Below are 20,663 nucleotides of genomic sequence, written 5' to 3'. Positions count from 1 at the left end.
TTCCTCCACCTCAAACTGACAAGGCTTGTACTACAATCACAGGTGGACCAGCTGTCTGACCTCCTCGACAGCACTGGCTGACTTTGCTGGCTTAGAGCTGCTGTATCCACCAAATGCCCCAGTGATTGATGCTGGCCACATGGCCATCAGCTGATAGCCATGGCTGTCTGAACCACTAGTCCGGGCTGCTGGTGTTGTGCTGGGGCTGCAACTGCTGATAGCAGGAAAAGAGCAAATTTTGTGACTACAGTGGTTTCAGACAACTGGGTTGCAAAACTTCTTCATGGCCTATGCATATCAACAAGAATATGATATATAATCTCTTTCAGTGAGAGCTCAGAGACAGGATATATGGATAGATGGACTCTTCGTCTAAGCCACTATAGGTGTTTTTCATACAATATAGGTCCGGGATAGATATTGAAAAGTCATCTAATTTCTAGATGCCTACACTAACAAATTTATTTTTTTCTTAACAATTCCAAAACCATCTCCAGACATTACATGTTAATGCTTATATATATATATACAAAAATATATATAAAACCTCATACTATTCTTTTTCAGAGATGCCACACATCTGAAGTGCTATTATTACACAACAGCAGTGGAGACAGGCACGGCTACACTGGGTTCAACACATACGATCTAAGCTAAGGACTCACAGTGCAATACTAAGATAAAAGATAACTAGAAATCACAGAAACCCAGTAAGTTACAATGTTCTGATTTCATACAATCATTATGAAAGAGAAGATCTGTGAAGTCAGTAATCTAAGAGCTGCTTTTTGAATGAGGAGTGTCTGAGACAGAATCTGAAAAGCCTTGTGCTTTATGGGACAGGATTCAAATGGAGTAACCTGCAACACCCACTTTTAGACACAATACAGACATCCTCCAGAGACATGTCTTCTATTTGATAACACATCAGAAATCAAAGCTCTGAACTGCAAAATAAGTATTTTGCTTCCTCATATCACCCAACACAACCATTTCAGAATTCATCCAGTCCACATCAAAAACTTTACATGACACATTTGTAAATACAGGTTTTCAACCAGGAATGCCATGTTTGTTGTTTTTTAATAAGTACCTTCTTCAGAACCAGTATACATTTTGATAATTTAAAATTCAGCTTTGGGCCGGGGGTACATAAGGCAGGTCTTCAACTGATTTTTAATAACCTTATCTCTGCTGCTTTCGTTTGATCCTTTATGATTTATAAGGGTGAAGTATGACATAAAGGTGGTGAGAAAGAATGCACAACCTTCCATATTTTTCAAGGACAGACAACGGTTGGCATAAAAGTTATTTTCAGAGATAAGTGTATATGTCTCCCTTTATCCCCTCCAAATTTTATTCAACCCTCCAAAAATACTGTTCTTTTATATTTGTAAGCAAATTTTTAGATTACTAATTGTGCATGGGTTATAGACTTCAGCATACATTTTCTCACCTCTTCAGCTTCATGTGCTATTAACTGTTGCATTAGCATTTTTCGTCGTCTCTTTTCTCGTTGTTCTCTAGCAAACGTATCTTCCTCTAAATGTTTTTGAATTTTCCTTATGTATTCATCATCTGAATAAATATTTAGCAGCTCAGTTGCTGTCTGTACTCTAGTTTCTAGAGTTGCTTCTTGCAGCTTCTGTGTTTGCAATGAGTCTTGTATATCGCTGATTGAAAAGATTAAAAAGAAAAAGATCACTGACTTTATAGGAATTATCGTTCTTAGAGGTGTTTTCATACAGATCCCTGTATAGTTATGTGGAAGTCTGATAAATGCACAACAGCATTCCTTATGGACACTGCGGCTACTTCTTGATGTTCTTGTGCCCCACAATGACCACTAAGTCCAGAGGAGGACTCCAGCACTGACTTGAGCCAACTGTCAGTTAGTTCATTTGCTAATATGAAGCCAAATTCTACAGAAAGAGGAAATTAGGATGGCTCACAGAATATCAAAGAAAGATGGGTTACTCTTCAATATAGCCATACACTCTGGATGTAGTTTTGTGGAGTTATTAATCACAGGTTGGTTACATGCAGAAGTATCCACAGCAGTATGCATGACTGCCACCTCCTCTGAGTATGGTATACATATCACTAAAGGTCACAGAATGACTACTACTTCAAATTATTCACAAATAAATCAACATACAGATAAGTCTAAGGAGATAGGTTGTTTCTGTCTATTTTCTTTGAAATGTGTTACCGTGTATGTACATCCACAACCATTCTCGTCTCTCTGCAAAGTCTAACTGACCTTACAGACTCAATGACTGAAATGAACAGAGAAGAAGAGATGCACTTCGTGTCCTTTGTTGCTGCATATATAGCAAAAAGGAGAGAAGGAAGCCTGAGCCATCCCTACTACAAATAAAGTTAAGGTAAAAACACTGTAACGGTGCTGGAGCTGGAATATTTGCAGTGCTAGTGGGACAATCACTCAAAGGACAATCACAGGTTAAACTAAACAAGCCATTACATCTTCCTCAAGTAACTGTCCACATAGATAGTAGCTACCTGAGGTAGGGTCCTGTCTAATTTTAACAATCTAATATCCAAATATTACCTGTCAGTGACTTGGCTGTGTACTGCAGAAGTGTTTCTTGCCAGAGACTTCTCAAACTTTTTAATGTCCTTGTATGTGTCCTGAAAAATAACACAAAATTTAATGTTTCCTTTCTCTTCACAAAGAATCATAAGGAAGGTTCAACAGACTAAGTATTAGGGAGTTACTTTTATGTCATGTTAGGAAAACAGAAATGTTTACACTGAAAATATTTTAAGCGTCAGCTAGATCAAGAAAAAAGGCAAGACTTGTTCCTTCTTCTACCTTTCATTTCCTTTCCCCCCTCCCCTTTTCCTAGCTATAACTAGGAAATAGTTATCAGCCATCAGCCAGAAAATACTAAGATTTTGCAGCTGTTCATTCTGCAGGATAATTCTGATTTTACATAGGACGCTAGCAGTTTATATAATTCCCACCATTCAGGGATTAGAAACAAGATATTCTGGGTTATGGTCTGCTTTAGATTTAGTAGCTTGAATTTATCCCTGATCATTACTCAAGCAACTGTGTTCCTACACTCTACATTTAAACGTATCTATCACAGTTGCGCAGTTGTAAAACCAAGTAATATCTGCACTCCTGATGACAATACAATCCATGAACTGTGAGATTACAATCCAAGTATTCTTCAGCACTAGATAATACAGATTTTTTTTTTATTGCTACATTGCCATCATCTCTTGATTTGATCTAAGACTATTGTCAATTTCAGGTGTTAATAACTTTTTTGATAGAGCAGATTGTTTTATAGTGTGTTACAGAAGAGTTCGTACATTATGGTGCAAAACATCATACACAAATGAGAAGGAAACATTAATGTTTATTTCACATATTCTACTCAGTGGACTAGAAGCTAAAATACTGTCCACAATTAAATTAGTACTTATTTATGGTATTTATTTAATAAGAACTTTCTCTTACATCAAAACATTTTTACTAAGTAACAAATGCAGAATCATAATCATATTAATATTTAGCCCAATTTTCACTGGTTCAGTCTACACTATCATTTTAACAGTTATATCAGCAGCTTTTGGATGGTGCAAGTACAGTATTTGTAAGTGTAAATGCTCTCAGAAATCATATGTTTTGCAAGTTCATATAATTAATATTAAAAGAATGTAGATGATAGTTACCTCTGCTTCTCTTTTCTTCTTCAAGAATTTTTTGGCTTCAGTAGCCTTTATGGTATGGCTCGGTGGTGGCTTCGGAATCTGTATAATAGCTGCTTGAATCCTGGCCATTATTTCATTTTGTCTCCTTCTTCCTATGCGATGCTGAATATTCAACATCTTGTGTTCAGATACTTGAGTTGAAATACACCATAGGGCCCTAATACACTACCTATATATCTATGAAGTAAATGTAATTAAGCCATAAGGAAAAAATTCTTCAAGGAAGAAAGTAGAAGAGCTTATCAGGCTCCAGGCTTGAGTAAATGACTTTTTTTCTTTTTTTAATCACTAAAATGCAATGAAAGCAAAAACTTATTTGTCTTTTGTCCACAGTTAAACTTTGTCTTAAGCATATTCTCAGCCACTGTACTCATGAATCACCATTTTTATATCAAGAAGTACATGTTGTAAAATGCATTTTAAAGTATCATTCTACATTCTGAATAATTTGACAGCTTAGCAATATGCTAGTATATGTTCTCAATATTTGAGGATGAAGACATACTTTTTAAGTACCATTATCAGAAAATGGTACATCTATATATGCTATGTCTGCATTAACATATAGTGTGGTGCAATAGAAGCACATCTGTAAAGAAAAACAGTTTGTGCTCAGTGCCTAATAGGCATTTAAGGGCTTCTATTAAATTCTAGCTCTAGTATGGTACCTGTTTCAGGTCAGAATTCAGCACAGAAACTGTGAATACCATTAGGTAATATTACCACTGAACAATCAGTCTCAGATGACCAGAAGTAAAAAACATTTAAATTACACTAGTTAAAAGTGCACTACAGATACATGAAGTTAAAGGTGGAATTGAGTGGGAAAAAAGTTTTTTTACAAGGAGTCAAAGATAGTTAAAAAATAAATATGTACTATATCAAATAAGATATTAGTAAATTTTCTTTTAAAATTTTGAATATTTCGGATATTGCTTGTATTTTCTTTTCTAGATACATGAAGGGACTTTCTTTTTCATTCTTGTTCATGCAGTGGTAATAGAACAGCTAAATAACCACAGCAAGACTCTCTCCCTTTAATTAGCCATACAAAATGCATCTCAAATTAGTCAGTTTTCACTGTGGTTCAGCACCCCTTGGATAGCTGGTCGGTTCCTCTATGTAAACTACAGGCTGTACTTTGGATGAGTGTTCCCATTTCTTAAGAAATTAGTTCCTCTTTTTTACCTTATCAGAACAGCTACACAGAGCTACAAGGTGTTCTGAGGCCATACCCACTATAGGTCCCCTGCCCTGTGTTTTTTTCCTACTTTTGAACAATGCTTCTTGTCTTCACAAATTAAGAATGTCACAAACCTCTTTTACAAGGACAACTTAAACACATACAGTTGTGAAATTTACACTTTTTCTTCAAATCTATAAATATTTTCCATGCATGACAATATGCAAATACTCTCAATTTAACATTAAGTGATTTTTAAATATGAATTTTTTCAGAGTCTTATAACAGTATATTGGCTTTATATCTACATATTAATGATTGTCGTGCATACTCCTTATCTTTGGTTTTGTATAAACATGACTGTGTAGCACAGAATTAACAGGCATTCACATTGGCTTTAACTAACTCATTATGTACATGAACTTAAGAAAATACTTCTTCAGAAGTCTATAAAAAGTAAATAGTCACCTTTTCAATGTCTTGGGCTCTTCGTTCCTCTTGGAGCTTCTGAACTTTCTGTTGTTCTGCAATATGTATACGAGCTATTTTATCTTCTATTACCTTAGATTTTATTTCAAAATGCTCTGAAATCTGCTGTAGTTGCAAATCAGCCTGACGTGGCATTAAAGTTTTCAAACGCTAAAATTAAACACCAAGCAATGAAGAGTCAGGAACAGAAGAAACATATTTAAATATGATAATTTTGCAACAGTCATTTCAAACTGTGTTTTCCTGTGCTAATGTACACAGAACAACATCTAAACATGGTTGAATATTTTTCAGAAAAACAGGACTAACTCCATTGAAAAGAACATGCAGATATGAACTTGAACAATGCCAAACTTTCTTTAGTTTGGAGAAAAGGAGGCTGAGGGGCTACCTCATTGCTCTCTATAGCTTCCTAAGGAGATGCTGATCTCTTCTCCCTGGTACCTAGTGACAGGATGCATGGGAATGGCTCAAAGCTGTGCCAGCAAGGTTTACACTGGACATGAGGAAGCATTTCTTTCCTGAGAGGGCGGTCAAACACTGGAACAGGCTTCCTAGAGAGGTGGTCGATGCCCCAAGCCTGTCAGTGATTAGGAGGCATCTGGACAATGCCCTTAATAACATGCTTTAACTTTTGGTCTGCCCTGAAGTATTCAGGCAGTTGAACTAGATGATCATTGTTGGTCCCTTCCAACTGGAACTACTGTATTCTGTTCTATTCAAACTGAAATACAGAAAATTCAGCTGAAACATAAAAAAAAAATATTGAAAGGGTGATAAATAATTTGTCTAGGCAGGCTATGAATTCTCCATCTTTCACAATATTCAAAACCCAAGTGAACTAGGACCTGAGCAACCTACTCTAGCTGACTTTGCTTACAGCAGGGTGGGTGGATTAAATGATTTCCAGAGGCCCCTTCCAACCTCAACTATTCTACAATTCAAACGCCATTCCGAATCTATCTATTGACAGAAGCTACTCTTAGTTGCTTTATCTTCTTTAAGCTATCACTCTATAGGTGAAGGGATTTTCGACTGTTTGGTACTATCCTTGCACTTGTCAGTAAACTTTCTGCTTGTAGACTATTTTTCAGGAAGTGTGCCAGAAAAAAATGTGAAATTTCACTGGGCTGAATTTGATTCACAATATATAGCTTCTTAAATATTGCTCATCCTGATAACAAATTATGGTCTGCACACACTGAACATTACTGTTGAAGACAAGAAGAACGACTTTAGCAGAATCTACTACATTGATACTGACCTCCTCTTAGATACTCTTTCCCCTTTGTTTTTTCCTCTTTGTATTACTCAGCATATGGTTATTGCTGGCTGGAGTCTAGTATAAATATATGGAGAGACATGCAACAGAAGGAACTAAAGCACTGTGGCACAAAGATCAACACAGTTATAAATAAGTTTCATGGAGGGAAAATTAGTCTAAGTTGATACTTAGACTGCCGCACAGTCTGCAATCTGTACTGATCAAATGAGTAAAACAGCAGCTGCTGAACAACTACTGGCCTTTGTTGCTATATGTATTTTAAGTCTGAGAAAAGCTTAAAAAAAAGCTTAAAAGCTTAAAAAGAGAGCAGGTAACACAGAATGAGCCAAAACAAAGGAACACAAAACACAGATGATCAATATCCTCATGAGTCACAGATAAACTGTGTAATCCCACTGCCTATGTATAAGACATAGCAAAGGACTGCTTCTTTTCCATATAAGTGTTGGGTTTTGAAGAGGAGATTCAAAAAGTGGGGAGGGGAAGCATGCAACATACTTGACAGGTACATGTAAATATGCTACCTTTTTTCCTGTATATTTATACAAAATAAGCATAGTTACCTCTCGATACAAAACACTTTCAATAGACTTAAGCTTTGCAGTTGCTGCAGGTCTCATTGCTTCCATGGCTACTCCAGTGAGCTTTGCTGTTCTCTTTTTTTCTAAAGCAACATACAATTCATATAAAAGCTTTGTTACAGCCCCATGCTGTCCTGTCATGATGTCTTGGGCCACATTCTCATTAAACTGTACACCAAGGAGGTGAAGCGTGGGCTCCAGGCGAGAAAAATTGTTAAGTTTTGCATTTGCAACACTATGATTAAAAACAACAACAATAAAACATAACATCAGAACATAAACTTATTTTCCATTCCAACTTGCTGCAATAAGCATGGTCGTGACATTTACCTCATACCAAGATAGCAGGGGAAAAAAAAAAATCCACTTACTTAAAGTAATGTGATACACACTTCAGCTTAGGTATTATACTGCAGTACCTGTAACTGCATTGGTTTACTACGCATAACTTTTGGAAAAAATAGAGAACATACTTGGTTATATAAATCTTGATACACGCACACACAAAGTGCATCTGACCGCAAAAGCTTACCTCCAATTGCAGCTAATTGTATATAATCCACAAAGGTATGAAGAGTTAGAATGAAGTTTCCCTATTAACTGTATCAATCCATTTGAGCTCTAACCAGCCAAAACATAGGAAATTACAAAAAAAAGGCTGTATAACCTATTAACCCTCAGAACACTTTATCATATTTCTTCTCCAATAAAAAGAAATAGACACATGGGTTGGAGTAGTGTTGAAAACAAAGACTATGGCCTCAATGAGCAATTTGCATTCAAAATTGAAATAGTGGATTGCAGATTAATGTTTCTCTTGATACAGAGATTCTCATGTGGAACCATTCAAGATCAATAGACATACAGGCCAAAACCCAGTAACAACAAATTATCACTTTATCACAATTAACACATCAAATTTCATCCAACAAATCCATAACTTCAACCTGAGTCAGAATATCATGCTTTCTATACTGCTCTATCACTTGAGTTCCCAATAGTTCCTTCACATGAACCAACAAGCTTTTGCGGGCAGCCAAGCTACAGCATAATTCTACAAAAATGTCCAATTTTAAATTAAGACCTTCTGATAACACAGTATTCACCTTATTCCTAGATGAAACAGTCCAGGAGCTCATCATTCTCGCTATAATAGCCCATGCCTTATTTCTTACACAATTATATATAACTGCAGCTTACAACTATTGAACATTTTTCTGCCATTGAGTCAAGGCGAGCCCTATTCTCAGAAATCACCTCACATGCATTGAAACGCTGTGGTGATATCACCCCTTAACTTTTTGTTCTCTAATCAGTTCATATGGAATTTCTTAACCTTGCCTTATAACACAAAAATGCTGTAAATCTTATTTCAAGATCATTGTAAGAGTTCAGGGAAAACTACAATATTTTATTCTTCAAATATGGATGCCAAACTGGAAAAAGTTTTCCAGTGGTATTCCTTTTAAAGAAGTAGTATCACTTTCTTGCTTATTATTCCCTTGCTTATATGTCCAAGAACTGTGCAACATAAGCATCTAATACACTTAAGGAAACATTGACTAGTTAGTCGCAATGATCCCAAATTCTTTTCTGTTAGTGCCTTCCAGATTAAAGTTGCCTATTCTAAAAAAAGGAATAATCTAAATTTCTCTGACCACCACCCTAACAGGTATGATCTTGCCTTGGGCCATGCTAAAACACATAAAAGTGATGCCAGCTTACTACATGATGCATGAATAATATGCTTTTCCTTAATAGCACAATTCAAATTTTAAAAGTATTACTTTATAGATATTAAATAAGATTAGGCAGGTACAGGCTCTTGAGAACGCCAGGAGCTTACAATGACTGTTACACAGTAATAGTTGATTTAATGTGCAGAAGAAATATCTTAAAATTGAGAAAGCATTGCCTCAATTCTCAATAGCTGTCAAAAGATCAATGTCAGTAATTATTAGAAAAGAAAATAATGAAGAAAGGTGAAAACATCAAATTATCTTTACAAAGTCATGCAATACAATGGTGAAGAACACAATCCGCCCCCCTCTCATATGCCAGATACTCCCAGAACTTAGAATCATAGAATCATAGAACCGTTTAGGTTGGAAAAGACCTTTAAGATCATCCAGTCCAACCATTAACCTACACTACCAAGTCCACACTAAACCAATCAAGGGTAGACTGCACTAAACCATGTCCCGAAGTGCCACATCTACCCGTTTTTTGAACACTTCCAGGAATGGTGACTCCACCACCTCTCTGGGCAGCCTGTTCCAATGCTTGACCACCCTTTCCGTGAAGAAATTTCTCCTAATTTCCAGCCTAAACCTCCCCTGGCGCAGCTTGAGCCCATAACTTAGTAATCATCAGGGCCTTTCTCTGGGCTTGCTCCAATACCTCCATGTCTTTCTTGCACTGGGGACTCCCAAACTGGACACAGCACTCCAGATGTGGTCTCACCACTGCCATATCTTCTTAATGTGGTCCAGGATGCTGTGGCCTTCTTTGCTGCAACGGCACACTGCTGGCTCATGGTCAACTTGTTCTCCTCCAGGGCCTCCAGGCCCTTCTCTGCAAAGCTGCTTTCAAGTCAGTTGGCCCCCAGCTGGTGCCATGAAGGCATGGGGGTTTCCTCACCAGAAGCAGGTCCCTTTGCTGAACTTCATGAGATTCCTGTAGGCCTTTTCTCCGGCCCGTCAAGGTCCCTCTGAAGGGCAGCACAACCATCTGGTGTATCCACCACTCCTTGCAATTTTGTATCGTCTACAAACTTGCCGAGGGTGCACTCTGTCTCATCATGCAGGTTGTTAAGGAAAAACAGATTTGGTCTTAGAATCAGCACTTGGGCTACGCCACTAATCACTGACCGCCAGCTGTACTTCATACTGCTGATCACAACCCCTTGAGCCCAGCAGTTCGGCCAGTTTTCAGTCCACCTCACCATCCACTTACCTAGTCCGTACTTCATCAGTTTGTCTATGAGAATGTTAAGGAAGACAGTGTCAGAAGTCAACATAAACAGCATATGCTGATCTTCTCTCACCACTGAGCCTGCCACCTCCTTGTAGAAGGTTGTCAGGTTAGTCGGGCATGATTTCCACTTCATAAATCCATGCTGACAAGTCCAAATCATCATCTTGTCTGTAAGGTAACTTGGAAGTGGTTTCCATGCTTATTTGTTCCATCAGTTCCTAGGGACTGAGGTGAGGCTGACTGGCTTGTACATCCCCAATTCCTCCTTCTTGCTTTCCTTGAAGAGAGGAGTGGCAGTTGCATTCTTCTAGTCCTAGGAATCTCCCCCAGTGACCAGGACCTTTCAAAGATCATTGAGAGTGGCCTAGCAATGGCATCGGCCAGGTCCCTCAGCACAGGCGGGTATATGCCATCAGGTCCCACGGACTTGTGTATTTCTAGTCTATTTAAATGTTCCTTAAGCTGATCCCCCTCCACCAAGGGTAAATCTTCCTTGCTGCACACTTTCCTGCTTGTCTCAGGGGCGTGGGATTTCTGAGTGCGAGTTTTACCAGCAGAGTAGATCAAGACAGAGAAAGCATTAAGTACATCAGCCTTTTGCATGGCAGACTGAGGAGTATTCAAGAGACTGAGACTAATCAATGGAGCCGTACTCTGCCACCTATGCTGCATGGAAGCTAACTCAACATGGCCACTATAGAGGCAGGTCCTGGATCTGCTTTGTGCCAGGAGGAAGGCAGTGTCACAAAGGATAAGAAGGGGTGGAAGAAGGTTACAGCATGGAGCGGTAAGAGAAACCCCTCCTTACGCTCTAAGATACCCTTGCAGAATAGGTACGAAGCCCTGGGTATGGTGGACAACGTGCATAATGAGACAGAGGAGGAACCTGTGCAAGCAGTCTTGCCAAGGTCAGAGAGACCAACTCCTCACAACAAAATGTGCGTTAAGACCAGCACCGAGAAGAAACAACAGTGAGTTATATCCCTTCTGTGTGGAACGGAAGCACCCATTTGCAGACCGGACCCTCTTTTCAGGGAAGTTTGCTGCCTCCCTGGGGCCCGAATTAGGGATGTCACCACATGTCTGAAGAGCCTAGTACAACTTTCAGACTACTACCCATTCCTGCTCTTTCACATGGGTACAAATGATGTTGCAACAAAAAGTCTGAGGTCAATCAAAAGAGATTTCAAAGCCCTTTGAAGAATGCTAAAAAATTCAGGAGCACAAGCAGTGTTTTCCTCAATGTAATCACTGCTGAGGTTTTTTTCACTGGCTCCCATGCCCGAGTCAGCAGTAGGCTCGTATTTTCTCTAGCCTTCCTTTTGCTGTGGAGATACCTGTAAAAGGCCTTCTGGTTGCCCTCCATGTCCTTCACCAGTTTTGACTCCTAATAGGTGCTGGCTTTCCTAAAGCCATCCCTGCATACTCAGACAGTGTCTCTGTGCTCCTCCTGGGTCACCTGACCCTGCTTCCACATCTTGTATTGTTCATTTTTATGTTTCAATTTTATCAGTAGCACCTTACTCTGTCATTCATGCCTCCTGCTGGCTTTGTTCAGTTTTGTTGATACTGAGATGGAATATTCTTGGAGCAGACAATCCTTGCAAGAAAAAAAAAAAATCAATCAGCTGTCTTGGACCCCTCTTCTCTCCAGGACCATTTTACATAGGATTCTTCCAAGAAGATCCCTGAACAAGCCTAAGTCTGCTCTCCTGAAGTCTAGGGTTGTGATGCTGCTATTCAGCTTGTTCACTGCTCTCAAGATCATGAACTCCACCATCTCATGGTCACTGCAGTTGATGCTATGCCCAGGCTCCCTTCTTTGTACATACTAAGTTCAGTAGAACATCTCCCCTCCTCAGCTCCTCAATCACGTTTCTCAGGAAGTTATCATCAATGCACTCCAGTAACCTCCTGGATTGCTTGTGCCTGGTGGTGTTTCTCTTCCAGTGGATACCAACTTGGTTAAAGTTTCCTATTCAGATCGAGGCCTGCAAAAATGAGAATTCTTCCAGTTGTCTCCAGAAAACCTGATGTACTTCTTCCTGCTCAAATGGTCTGTGGCAAACAGTCACAACAGCATCGCCCAGTTTGGTCTTTCCTCTAATCCTGACCCATAAGACTTTAACTGGTCATCATCCACCCCAAGGCAGAGCTCTGTGCATTTTCTCTGCTCTCTCACATAAAGGGGAACTCCTCCTCCTCACCTTCCCATCCTGTCCATCCTAACGAGTTTATATGCATCCATGGCAGCACTCCAGTTATGTAAGCTATCCCACCACCTCTCCGTGATTCCAATGATACCGTAGTCCTGTAACTGCACGCAGGCCTCTAATTTTTCCTGTTAGTTCCCCATGCTGCATGCATTAGTATACAGGCACTTCAGAGAGGCAGACAGTTGTGCTGATTTACCAGCAAAAGTGTGAATGCTTCTCCCATAATGCTGTCTACTCAGCACTTCCTTAATTGCATACATACATTTGGGGTGGGCAGCCTTGTGCACTGTTTTGCCCCTCTTATTCACATCACCCCCCTCCTCTTGCTTGCAAGTCTAGGCCATCACTTCCTCACTTGTTTGACAGTAATCATCTCCTTTCCCCCTCATTCCTAGTTTAAAGCTATCCTCAACAGGTTTGCCAGCCTGTCAGCAAAGATGCTTTTGCCCATCTTGGTCAGGTGGATCCCATCTCTTCCTAGCAGTCCTCCATCTTCAAAGAGGGTCCCATGACTGTGAAAAACAAATCCCTGCTGTTGACAGCAGCTGCACAACCACTTGCTGACCTGTAGAATCTATCCACTCTTCACCTTCCACTTCACCAGCAGAACAGAGGAAAAAAACACCTGGGCCCCCATGCCTTTGACTTTTGCCTCCGGAGCCACTCTTGCTATGCTCCAGGTATCTGTGGCATTATCCTTGGTGCCCACATGGAAGACCAGCGGGGGTAAGAGCGCAAGGGCTGGATAAGCCTCTGCAGTCCTGGACCTGACCCCCAGCAAGCAGCAAACCTCCCTGGCTAGAATGTGAGGTCAGCACATGGGCATGTCCATCTTCTGCAGGAGAAAGTCTCCCACTACTATCATTCACCTTTTCCTCCTGGGGCTCCTGTGTGGTTAAGACTTCAGCTCAGATGCTTTGTTGCACAGAGCCACCAGCCTCTCATCTGCCACCAAGGCAATGAACCTGTTCTGCAGCTGCAGATCAGCAGGTGGAGCAGGAACCTTCCTTCTCTTGCCAGAAGTCACAAGCTGCCAGTCATTTCCTTTTCCCAACCCAACAAGCACAGATTGTGCCTGCCTGTACTTCACACTGCTGATCACAACCCCTTGAGCCCAGCAGTTCAGCCAGTTTTCAGTCCACCTCACCATCCACTTACCTAGTCTGTACTTCATCAGTTTGTCTATGAGAATGTTAAGGAAGACAGTGTCAGAAGTCAACATAAACAGCATATGCTGTTTATGCTGTTTATGCAACCTCAGCACAGCTGCAGGTTCAGGTTCCTGTATCTGCAGTGTCTCAGAGAAGACCCAGTCAATCTCCTTTTCATCACCTGTGATGCTGAACAGTCTAATGACCTCCTTCTGCAGCAGCTTTACTTGGTGACACAGATCCTCCACATGCACACATCTCCGCAGGCAAAGCCACCACCTCCCCCTGCCCAAGGCTAAGTAAAGACTCTGGGCATTCCCTACAGCCTGAGACATGGAGAATTGTCTCCTTTCTCTGGAGAGCTATCTGAGTTGAGGCTTCTGACATTCTGAATAGTTGCTCCAGTGGGTACTGGGGATCATGCCCTGTCATGCATCACCACCTTTGCTGAGCATGCATACACTGTCTCACCAGAGTTTCCAAACTCTTCTTGCACCTGCTAAGTGCATCATCACTAATTGCACTTCCTTAATCAGAAGTCAGGTGGGAACAAGAGCTCAAAGCACCCTTTTATCAGGAAGAGTTGACAGAACTTGTTAGAAGCTGCTAGAGCTTGCTAGAAGCAAAAGCCTCCTGAAGCTACCCTTTCCCAGCAGCAGCAGGCACTCTAAAGTTCCTCAAAGAGTTACCAGCAGTTCTCCAGTGATCCCAGAAACTCCTGAGAGATCTAGAAATCCTAAAAGCTGAGCCCCAAAACTGCTGGGCAAAACTGCTGTGTTTGTTAGCTGCTTTTGTTAGCTGTGCTTACGCTGGTCTCCTGCAAGTTGGTGGGACTTGGATAGGAAAGTGTATAAATCAGTAAGAAGTGCAAAGAACATAAAAAAGAGGTTCAGAAGAAACAGGAAGAGATGTACAGCCTGGCACACCTGAAATATATGTGCACTAAGGTCTGCCAAAAGGGACCATAAGCCAAGGAATCCCATGAACTGCGTCATCAACATACCAAGGCCCACAGATCTGCACAAGATTTTTCAACTTCCTGTTCTTCTGTTCTTCTTCATTGTGGATATTACACCAGTTTACTTGTAAACTTATAAATTCTTATACGATCTTCCGCCAGGGAGATCAAAGCCTCACAATGCACCTCCACCGTTTTCACTTCAGTCACAATGTAATGGTCACCACCACACCACTCCTCTGGATTCCCAGCTCATGGGGACAGTGTCAGTATCTCCAATCTTAGAGACATCCTTGAAGGGCTTGTTGAACTTTTGGTCTAACCTGCTACTATTGTAGTCACAATCAAAATGCGTAATTTTCTTGAAGCAGTATGACCAATCTATCTGGAAATACAAAACTAATCCATGCGTCAAATACAAGTAGCTTTTTACTCACTGATAAATGTATCAAACCTTGGTAAGTTCTAGATGCGCTTCCCACTCTGCATTAGGGAATCCTAACTATCTTGTCTAATTTCTGTAAGACATGTTATCCGCATGTACTAACCTGCTCTGTGAAAAATGATTAAAGTCATCTTGAAGACCATATTTGTGTAGAAGTTCTCCTAGGAGGTAGCCAGTAGAAAATTCTTCTGAAAATGATCCTGGAAATAAGTTCAGCTTTTTGTAGTTTGTTTTTAAAAAAATTAAGATCATTAAAAGAATTCATACATTCATCTTAATACAACTCATTATTTTTATAACAAAATTAAGTCCAAACTTTATTAAATAATCTCGAGGAATTTTAGGAGACTGATCTACTAGTACCTAGTTTTCAAGTCACAAATAAATTTGCTTTCAGTGTAGTTATTTTGCAACATAAGCTTTAGGTGGGCATTTAATTCTCATTTTCAGTGTTAAAAGGTAAACATTGTCGTAATTGTCATGAAGATTGTGGCAATATCTATAAATGATAATTACTAAATTTTCTGTAAAAAACGCAAACGAAAACAAAGCTAGATTTAACATGCTGATTTTCCACGGAAAGTTGCTCCCTCCTTGCAAAACAAATGCTTCTCCAAAGCCAGCACACCACCAGCCATTCAAAACAAAGCACTGCACTGCAAACACGTTAAAATATTTTTATCCTCTGTAGTCCTTATTAGCAGATGAAGCTTGAGCTCCTCATATCTCCTGAGAGCACTTGCGCCTTGAGGAAAATTGACTTCACCTCGAAAATCGCTGTCCTGCACACGAAGATTAAAAATGTACCTGAGGAGTTATCTGGACGCGAGGAAGCGGGAGGGTTCATCGGCAGGTCAGCGGGAGTTGACCCCCCCGGGGAAGCCCCTAAAATCCTCGGCGGGCCGAAGGCCTGACCCTGCGGCAGCCCCCCGCGCTGGCAGACGCGCCAGCTGCCCCCCCGCGCCCCCGCCCCCCCCCAAGGCAGCGGGGCCCCCGCTCACCCACGCTCCGGGAGAGCTTCACCTCCTCGTTCAGCCACTGCCGCAGAATCTCCGACATGACAGGCGGCGGCGGCGGCGGCGGCGGCGACCCTCACCGCCGCCTGGCACCGCGTCCCGTTGCCACGACGACGGGGCCCGGCGCACGCGCGCGGGAGGCGGGGCGGGCGCCCCCCCCCCCCCCGCCTCCCCGCCAGGGCGCGCGGCTCCGGGCAGGCTGCGCAGGCGCCGCAGGTGGGGCGGGGCGGGGAGACGAGGAGGAAGGTGAGCGCGCCGCGAGGAGGGGCGCGTGCCTGTCGCAGCTGCCGGTGGGCTGAGCGCGCGCCGGGCCGTTGTCCGGCCCAACCGCTCCTCCGGCGGGGCCGTTAGGCGCGGCGCGGGGCGGGCGGCCCCCTCCTCTTCCTCCCCGCCGCTGGGTGCGGGGCTGCCCGTGGGCTGAGGCGGGGGCGGCCGAGCAGAGGGGAGCCCGTGGCGGGCGGGCGGGCAGCGCGATCCTTCCCGTCACAGGTGGTCGGGGGCCCCCCGCTCGATGATCCGCTGCCGTTTTCTGGGGGGTCTGTCAGCGTCGGCTGGCGGTGCGGCGGCCGCCGGCTCAGCCGCGCTCCCCGCCTGCCCCGGCCGCCTCCTGGCTGCGTGGCCGCCTGGCTAGCTGCTTGTTTCATACGTGTTCAAATCACGACTTCCCCATTCCACCCCAACCTTAGGCCGCTCGGTGCTGGAATTCGCTCTTGTGCTAGCGCAGATGGTGCAGAGCGGGGGACTTAGGCGGAAAAACAATGTGGCAGGAAAAAGGAAAATTTAATCTGGGATAATTATCCCAACTCAGTCCACATAACGGCACGAATTACTCTGTTGGCACCGGATGAAAGGGGGAGGGAGAGCAAAAACTACTGAAAAATCTCTGCCAGTTTGAATGTGTGCTACACATTTACAAGGATTTTTTCAAGAGTAGTGTTTGTGTGAGAAGTGTCAAGCGTTTGTTTGTCAATACAGCTGCCTGTGTGGCTCTGCAGTAAGCCAGTTTGGGGATCCGAGCTTGGTTTGAAAGAAGCCTCACTAATAAGTGAAACAACTAAAAGTTGTTTGCTCCACTTCTGTTTGTATTAGGTCCTCTGTTTTAGAAGCACACTGAAATACCATGCATAGTTTTGGTGCCCCCATTTTCAAGAGTGTGTTACAAAAATGTAGAGTGTAGAGAAGAGAACTATATCTGGGAAATACAGTGTGTGCCATGGGAATTTAAATTGGCCAGTTTCTCTTCTCTGGAAAAGTTCTATAGTTGATTTAATTAAGTCTTCCAGTACCTTTTGGTGTAATACATAACCCTAAACGTTTATTTAATCTAGAAAAGACAGAAACAAGAGCATCTGGTTAAAGACAGGCAGACAACAAACTAAGTTTTCAAAAGTGACAATGATTAACAGTTGATATAAACAACTTGGGATATTATAGATTCTGTTCCTTTAGAAGTCTTCTCATTAAATCTCTGTGATTTTACTGAAGGTGTGCTTTAAACCAAAATAAATTACTGAGTTTTGTAACGAGTAAATGTATAACTGGCCAGTCATTTAAATCTTGAGAAGGTCATTGTAGAATTAGTGGCACATGAATGCATCAAGTAACAGGAAACTTCAAGAGAGGGGAAGTACTTTCAGGGCAGATGTTTAAATGAGTATGTATATCCTTTTAAAGACTTAAAGTTTTCTGTATATGTTAAGTTATAAAAATACCCACACTAGGGGAAGAAAACTTGATTATTTTTTTTTTTTCTACAGTAATGTTTGCAGTGGGTGTATATACCATCAGAGTTTCTGATATGTCAGAGTGGAAAGAACAAATCTATTCTAGCTTCATCATGGAATTTTTTTGCTCAGCTCCAGAAATCGATGTATATGTATTTGTATTTATATATAGTTTAATGTTGCTGTAAGTAGTCACTAACAGAAGTTTATGTTGATTTTAAAAATGCAAACCAGAACTGATTATATTAAGTTTAGACCTTCTTTCCATATCGCCTCTGACTTTGAAAAGCTGGTACTTCCTGTATCTTCAAGAATCTTTTACAGGATATATTCCTTCAACTTCATTATCATATGCAATGGCTATCTAAACAGCTGATTTTGTTTAAAAGTAACATTGTTTGTTCTGTCTGCTGAGAAGGGCAATAAAATCTTAGTCAAATAAGCTAGAATTGTGAGAAAGATGTGGAATTTCTCTTGTATTTAAATTCAGTCGTGGTTTGCTGTTTCCTCTAAGGCTGCCTTAACTCTTAGGAAATTAATGTAGCTTTCTTGCAGAATTCTGAGTAGTGATGGAATAATGTAATAATCAATTTTTACTTCTTTCTTTCCCTGAATTTAAGAGCTTGGAAAGATGTCTATGTTCTGCGCTGTGAAAGCTGAGTCCAGAGAGTATTTAAAGGAAAATACTTGCAGACAAGTAAGGTAACTGTTTCCCTAATTCTACCCTTGCTGAAAAACACATATTTTTAAATAATATAGTTATTTATTCTGTGTTCTGTTAATTTCTTATTTCTCTGCTAGGAATGCCAGTGCAGCTGTCCTGGAAATTCCAAACTGATTTTCCACAGGACACCGTACTTTGGATAATGTAGTTTTTAGACACTAATATGGGCCATGGAATGCATCTGAATTTTTCACCTAAAACTGCATTTTAAAATTCATGCATTTTCCTGTGGACTTGCTTTGAAAGAGGAGAGAATTGTCTATAGGTTGTATTTACAATGATCAAAGGAATAGAAGACATCAAACAGCAATCTGTTGAGTGCAGAAACTGAAGTGCCAGGGATTATCTGTTGCATTTCATTCCTTTTGCCCTCCTGAAAGAAACTGCATGTACAAAGAACAAAAAAAGAGCTTATGACATAATCCAGCCTAGAGCTTTTGTGAATATTAGTTTTGAATCACCTGGATGTAAAGTGGTATGCATGAAGAATAAAAGGGCAAAGATTCAGTTTTTAAAGTTATTATCAATCAACTTAAGCTTTTATCACAAAAGGACAATCAAAGTACTTTTAAGGGTTCAAGATTCTAAACTGAAGGGTTGATTAGGATTTCATCTTAATACAACGAAGATTAAGCAAAGTCAAATGGAGAAGTGCCTGAATTCTTAAGTTAAATTGCATTTATATTGAAGCTGTGCAGACAGTAGTAGCACTAAACTGATACAGAGTACTTAAAGAATGTATGGGTTCAGGAGTTTCCTTTTTTGCGCCAGAATTTGTTGCTGCATCACTAAGATTGTTTATAAACATACTTAAGTCTGATTTTTTGTTATTTTATGTTCTTTATTGTTTGTATGCCTTGTCTCTTTCTTGGGAAGTTACAAAGAGGCTAAATAGCCTCTGCTTCTGAAAGGGCTTATTTTCCACTTCTCCCTCTCAAGTTTGATTATTCAATTTACTTAACATTATTTATTCCTTCTGGCATGATCAAATGATCATATCCTCTTTGAAATTTAGTTTCTGCAATACTCATCCTGCACAGATACTCTCCTCCTGTCACCTCTGGATCCTACTAAGTGTCTGTACTGAGGACAGAAGAGGATCCAGCCCTAAATGAAAAACCATGATCTTGAGGTTTGTGCTCACCACACATTTCCATAGCTGTTTGCTAGCTGCATCTCTCAGTCCCATTGCCTGTACTGACATTTAGTACATTTAGTGACTCTGGAAACCTGTCCTGACTCCACCCTTGGTTTTCTTTGTTGCCACGAGACAACAGCTATATTAATTCAAACCAGATGTTTGTCTAGTCCTGTCTCCCATCTCTGACAATGCTCAATAACAAATTCTGGGGAAGAAATTATATATATATATAATATACATAGACCTGTTAGCATGTACTAAGACACCCCACAGAACATTCTCCCAGCCAACATTGATTGTGGTGAAGGACTTTCTGCATCCACATAAGCTGGTACAATTAACTTTTCCTTCCATGGAATCATAGAACCATTTGGGTTGGAAGAGACCTTTAAGATCATCCAGTCCAACCATTAACCTAACACTGCCAAGTCCACCACTAAACCAACTAAGGGTAGAGTAATAATTAATTTCATGTTTCCTGGATTGGTGGCTGGATTATTTTTTAATGAAAGTAAAACAAGAATAGAATCATTAAGGTTGGAAAGGACCTCTAAGATCATCAGTCCAACCGTCAACCCAGCACCACCATGCCCACTAAACCATGTCCCGATGTGCCACATCTACACATCTTTTGAACACCTCCAGGGATGGCGACTCCACTACCTCTCGGGGCAGCCTGTTCCAATGCTTGACCACTCTTTCAGTAAAGAAATTTTTCCTAATATCCGATCTAAACCTCCCCTGATGGAACATGAGGCCATTTCCTCAAACATGAGGAAATGTTCATTTCCGTGAACATATGCAGACAGTTTTGAATCTGTGTAAGTGTTTAACATTGACAGTGGTCTGTGGTAACGAGTTCCATAGCTTAACCAGGCTTTAGATGAACAAATTATATTACCTTGCATTATGTGAAGAAGTACATTGTTTTGTGTATTTTGAAGCTGCATTCTCTGCTCATTGCTTGTAGCGCTCTAGTAGTTCTGTTGTTTTTAAACAAGAACATTAGGCATCTGACTTGCAGGTT

At 41.0% G+C, this 20,663-nt stretch overlaps 1 protein-coding gene across 1 annotated transcript in view; it reads right to left on the bottom strand.

Annotated features, from left to right (window-relative positions):
• The window catches only part of SPEF2 (sperm flagellar 2), a 68,886-nt gene extending 52,796 nt beyond the window's left edge, over positions 1 to 16,090 (bottom strand). Inside the window, 7 exon segments of the mRNA XM_075726260.1 lie at positions 1,457 to 1,673; positions 2,573 to 2,652; positions 3,709 to 3,849; positions 5,399 to 5,569; positions 7,268 to 7,520; positions 15,135 to 15,237; positions 16,033 to 16,090. Of these exon segments, the coding sequence (XP_075582375.1) occupies positions 1,457 to 1,673; positions 2,573 to 2,652; positions 3,709 to 3,849; positions 5,399 to 5,569; positions 7,268 to 7,520; positions 15,135 to 15,237; positions 16,033 to 16,090 (1,023 nt within the window).
• Between the last annotated feature and the right edge of the window lie 4,573 nt (positions 16,091 to 20,663).

This window comes from Pelecanus crispus, chromosome Z, assembly GCF_030463565.1.
Source record: "Pelecanus crispus isolate bPelCri1 chromosome Z, bPelCri1.pri, whole genome shotgun sequence".
Classification (NCBI taxonomy): domain Eukaryota; kingdom Metazoa; phylum Chordata; class Aves; order Pelecaniformes; family Pelecanidae; genus Pelecanus; species Pelecanus crispus.
The sequence above is the reverse complement of the archived record's forward strand: the minus strand, read 5'-3'. Positions and strand labels throughout refer to the sequence as shown.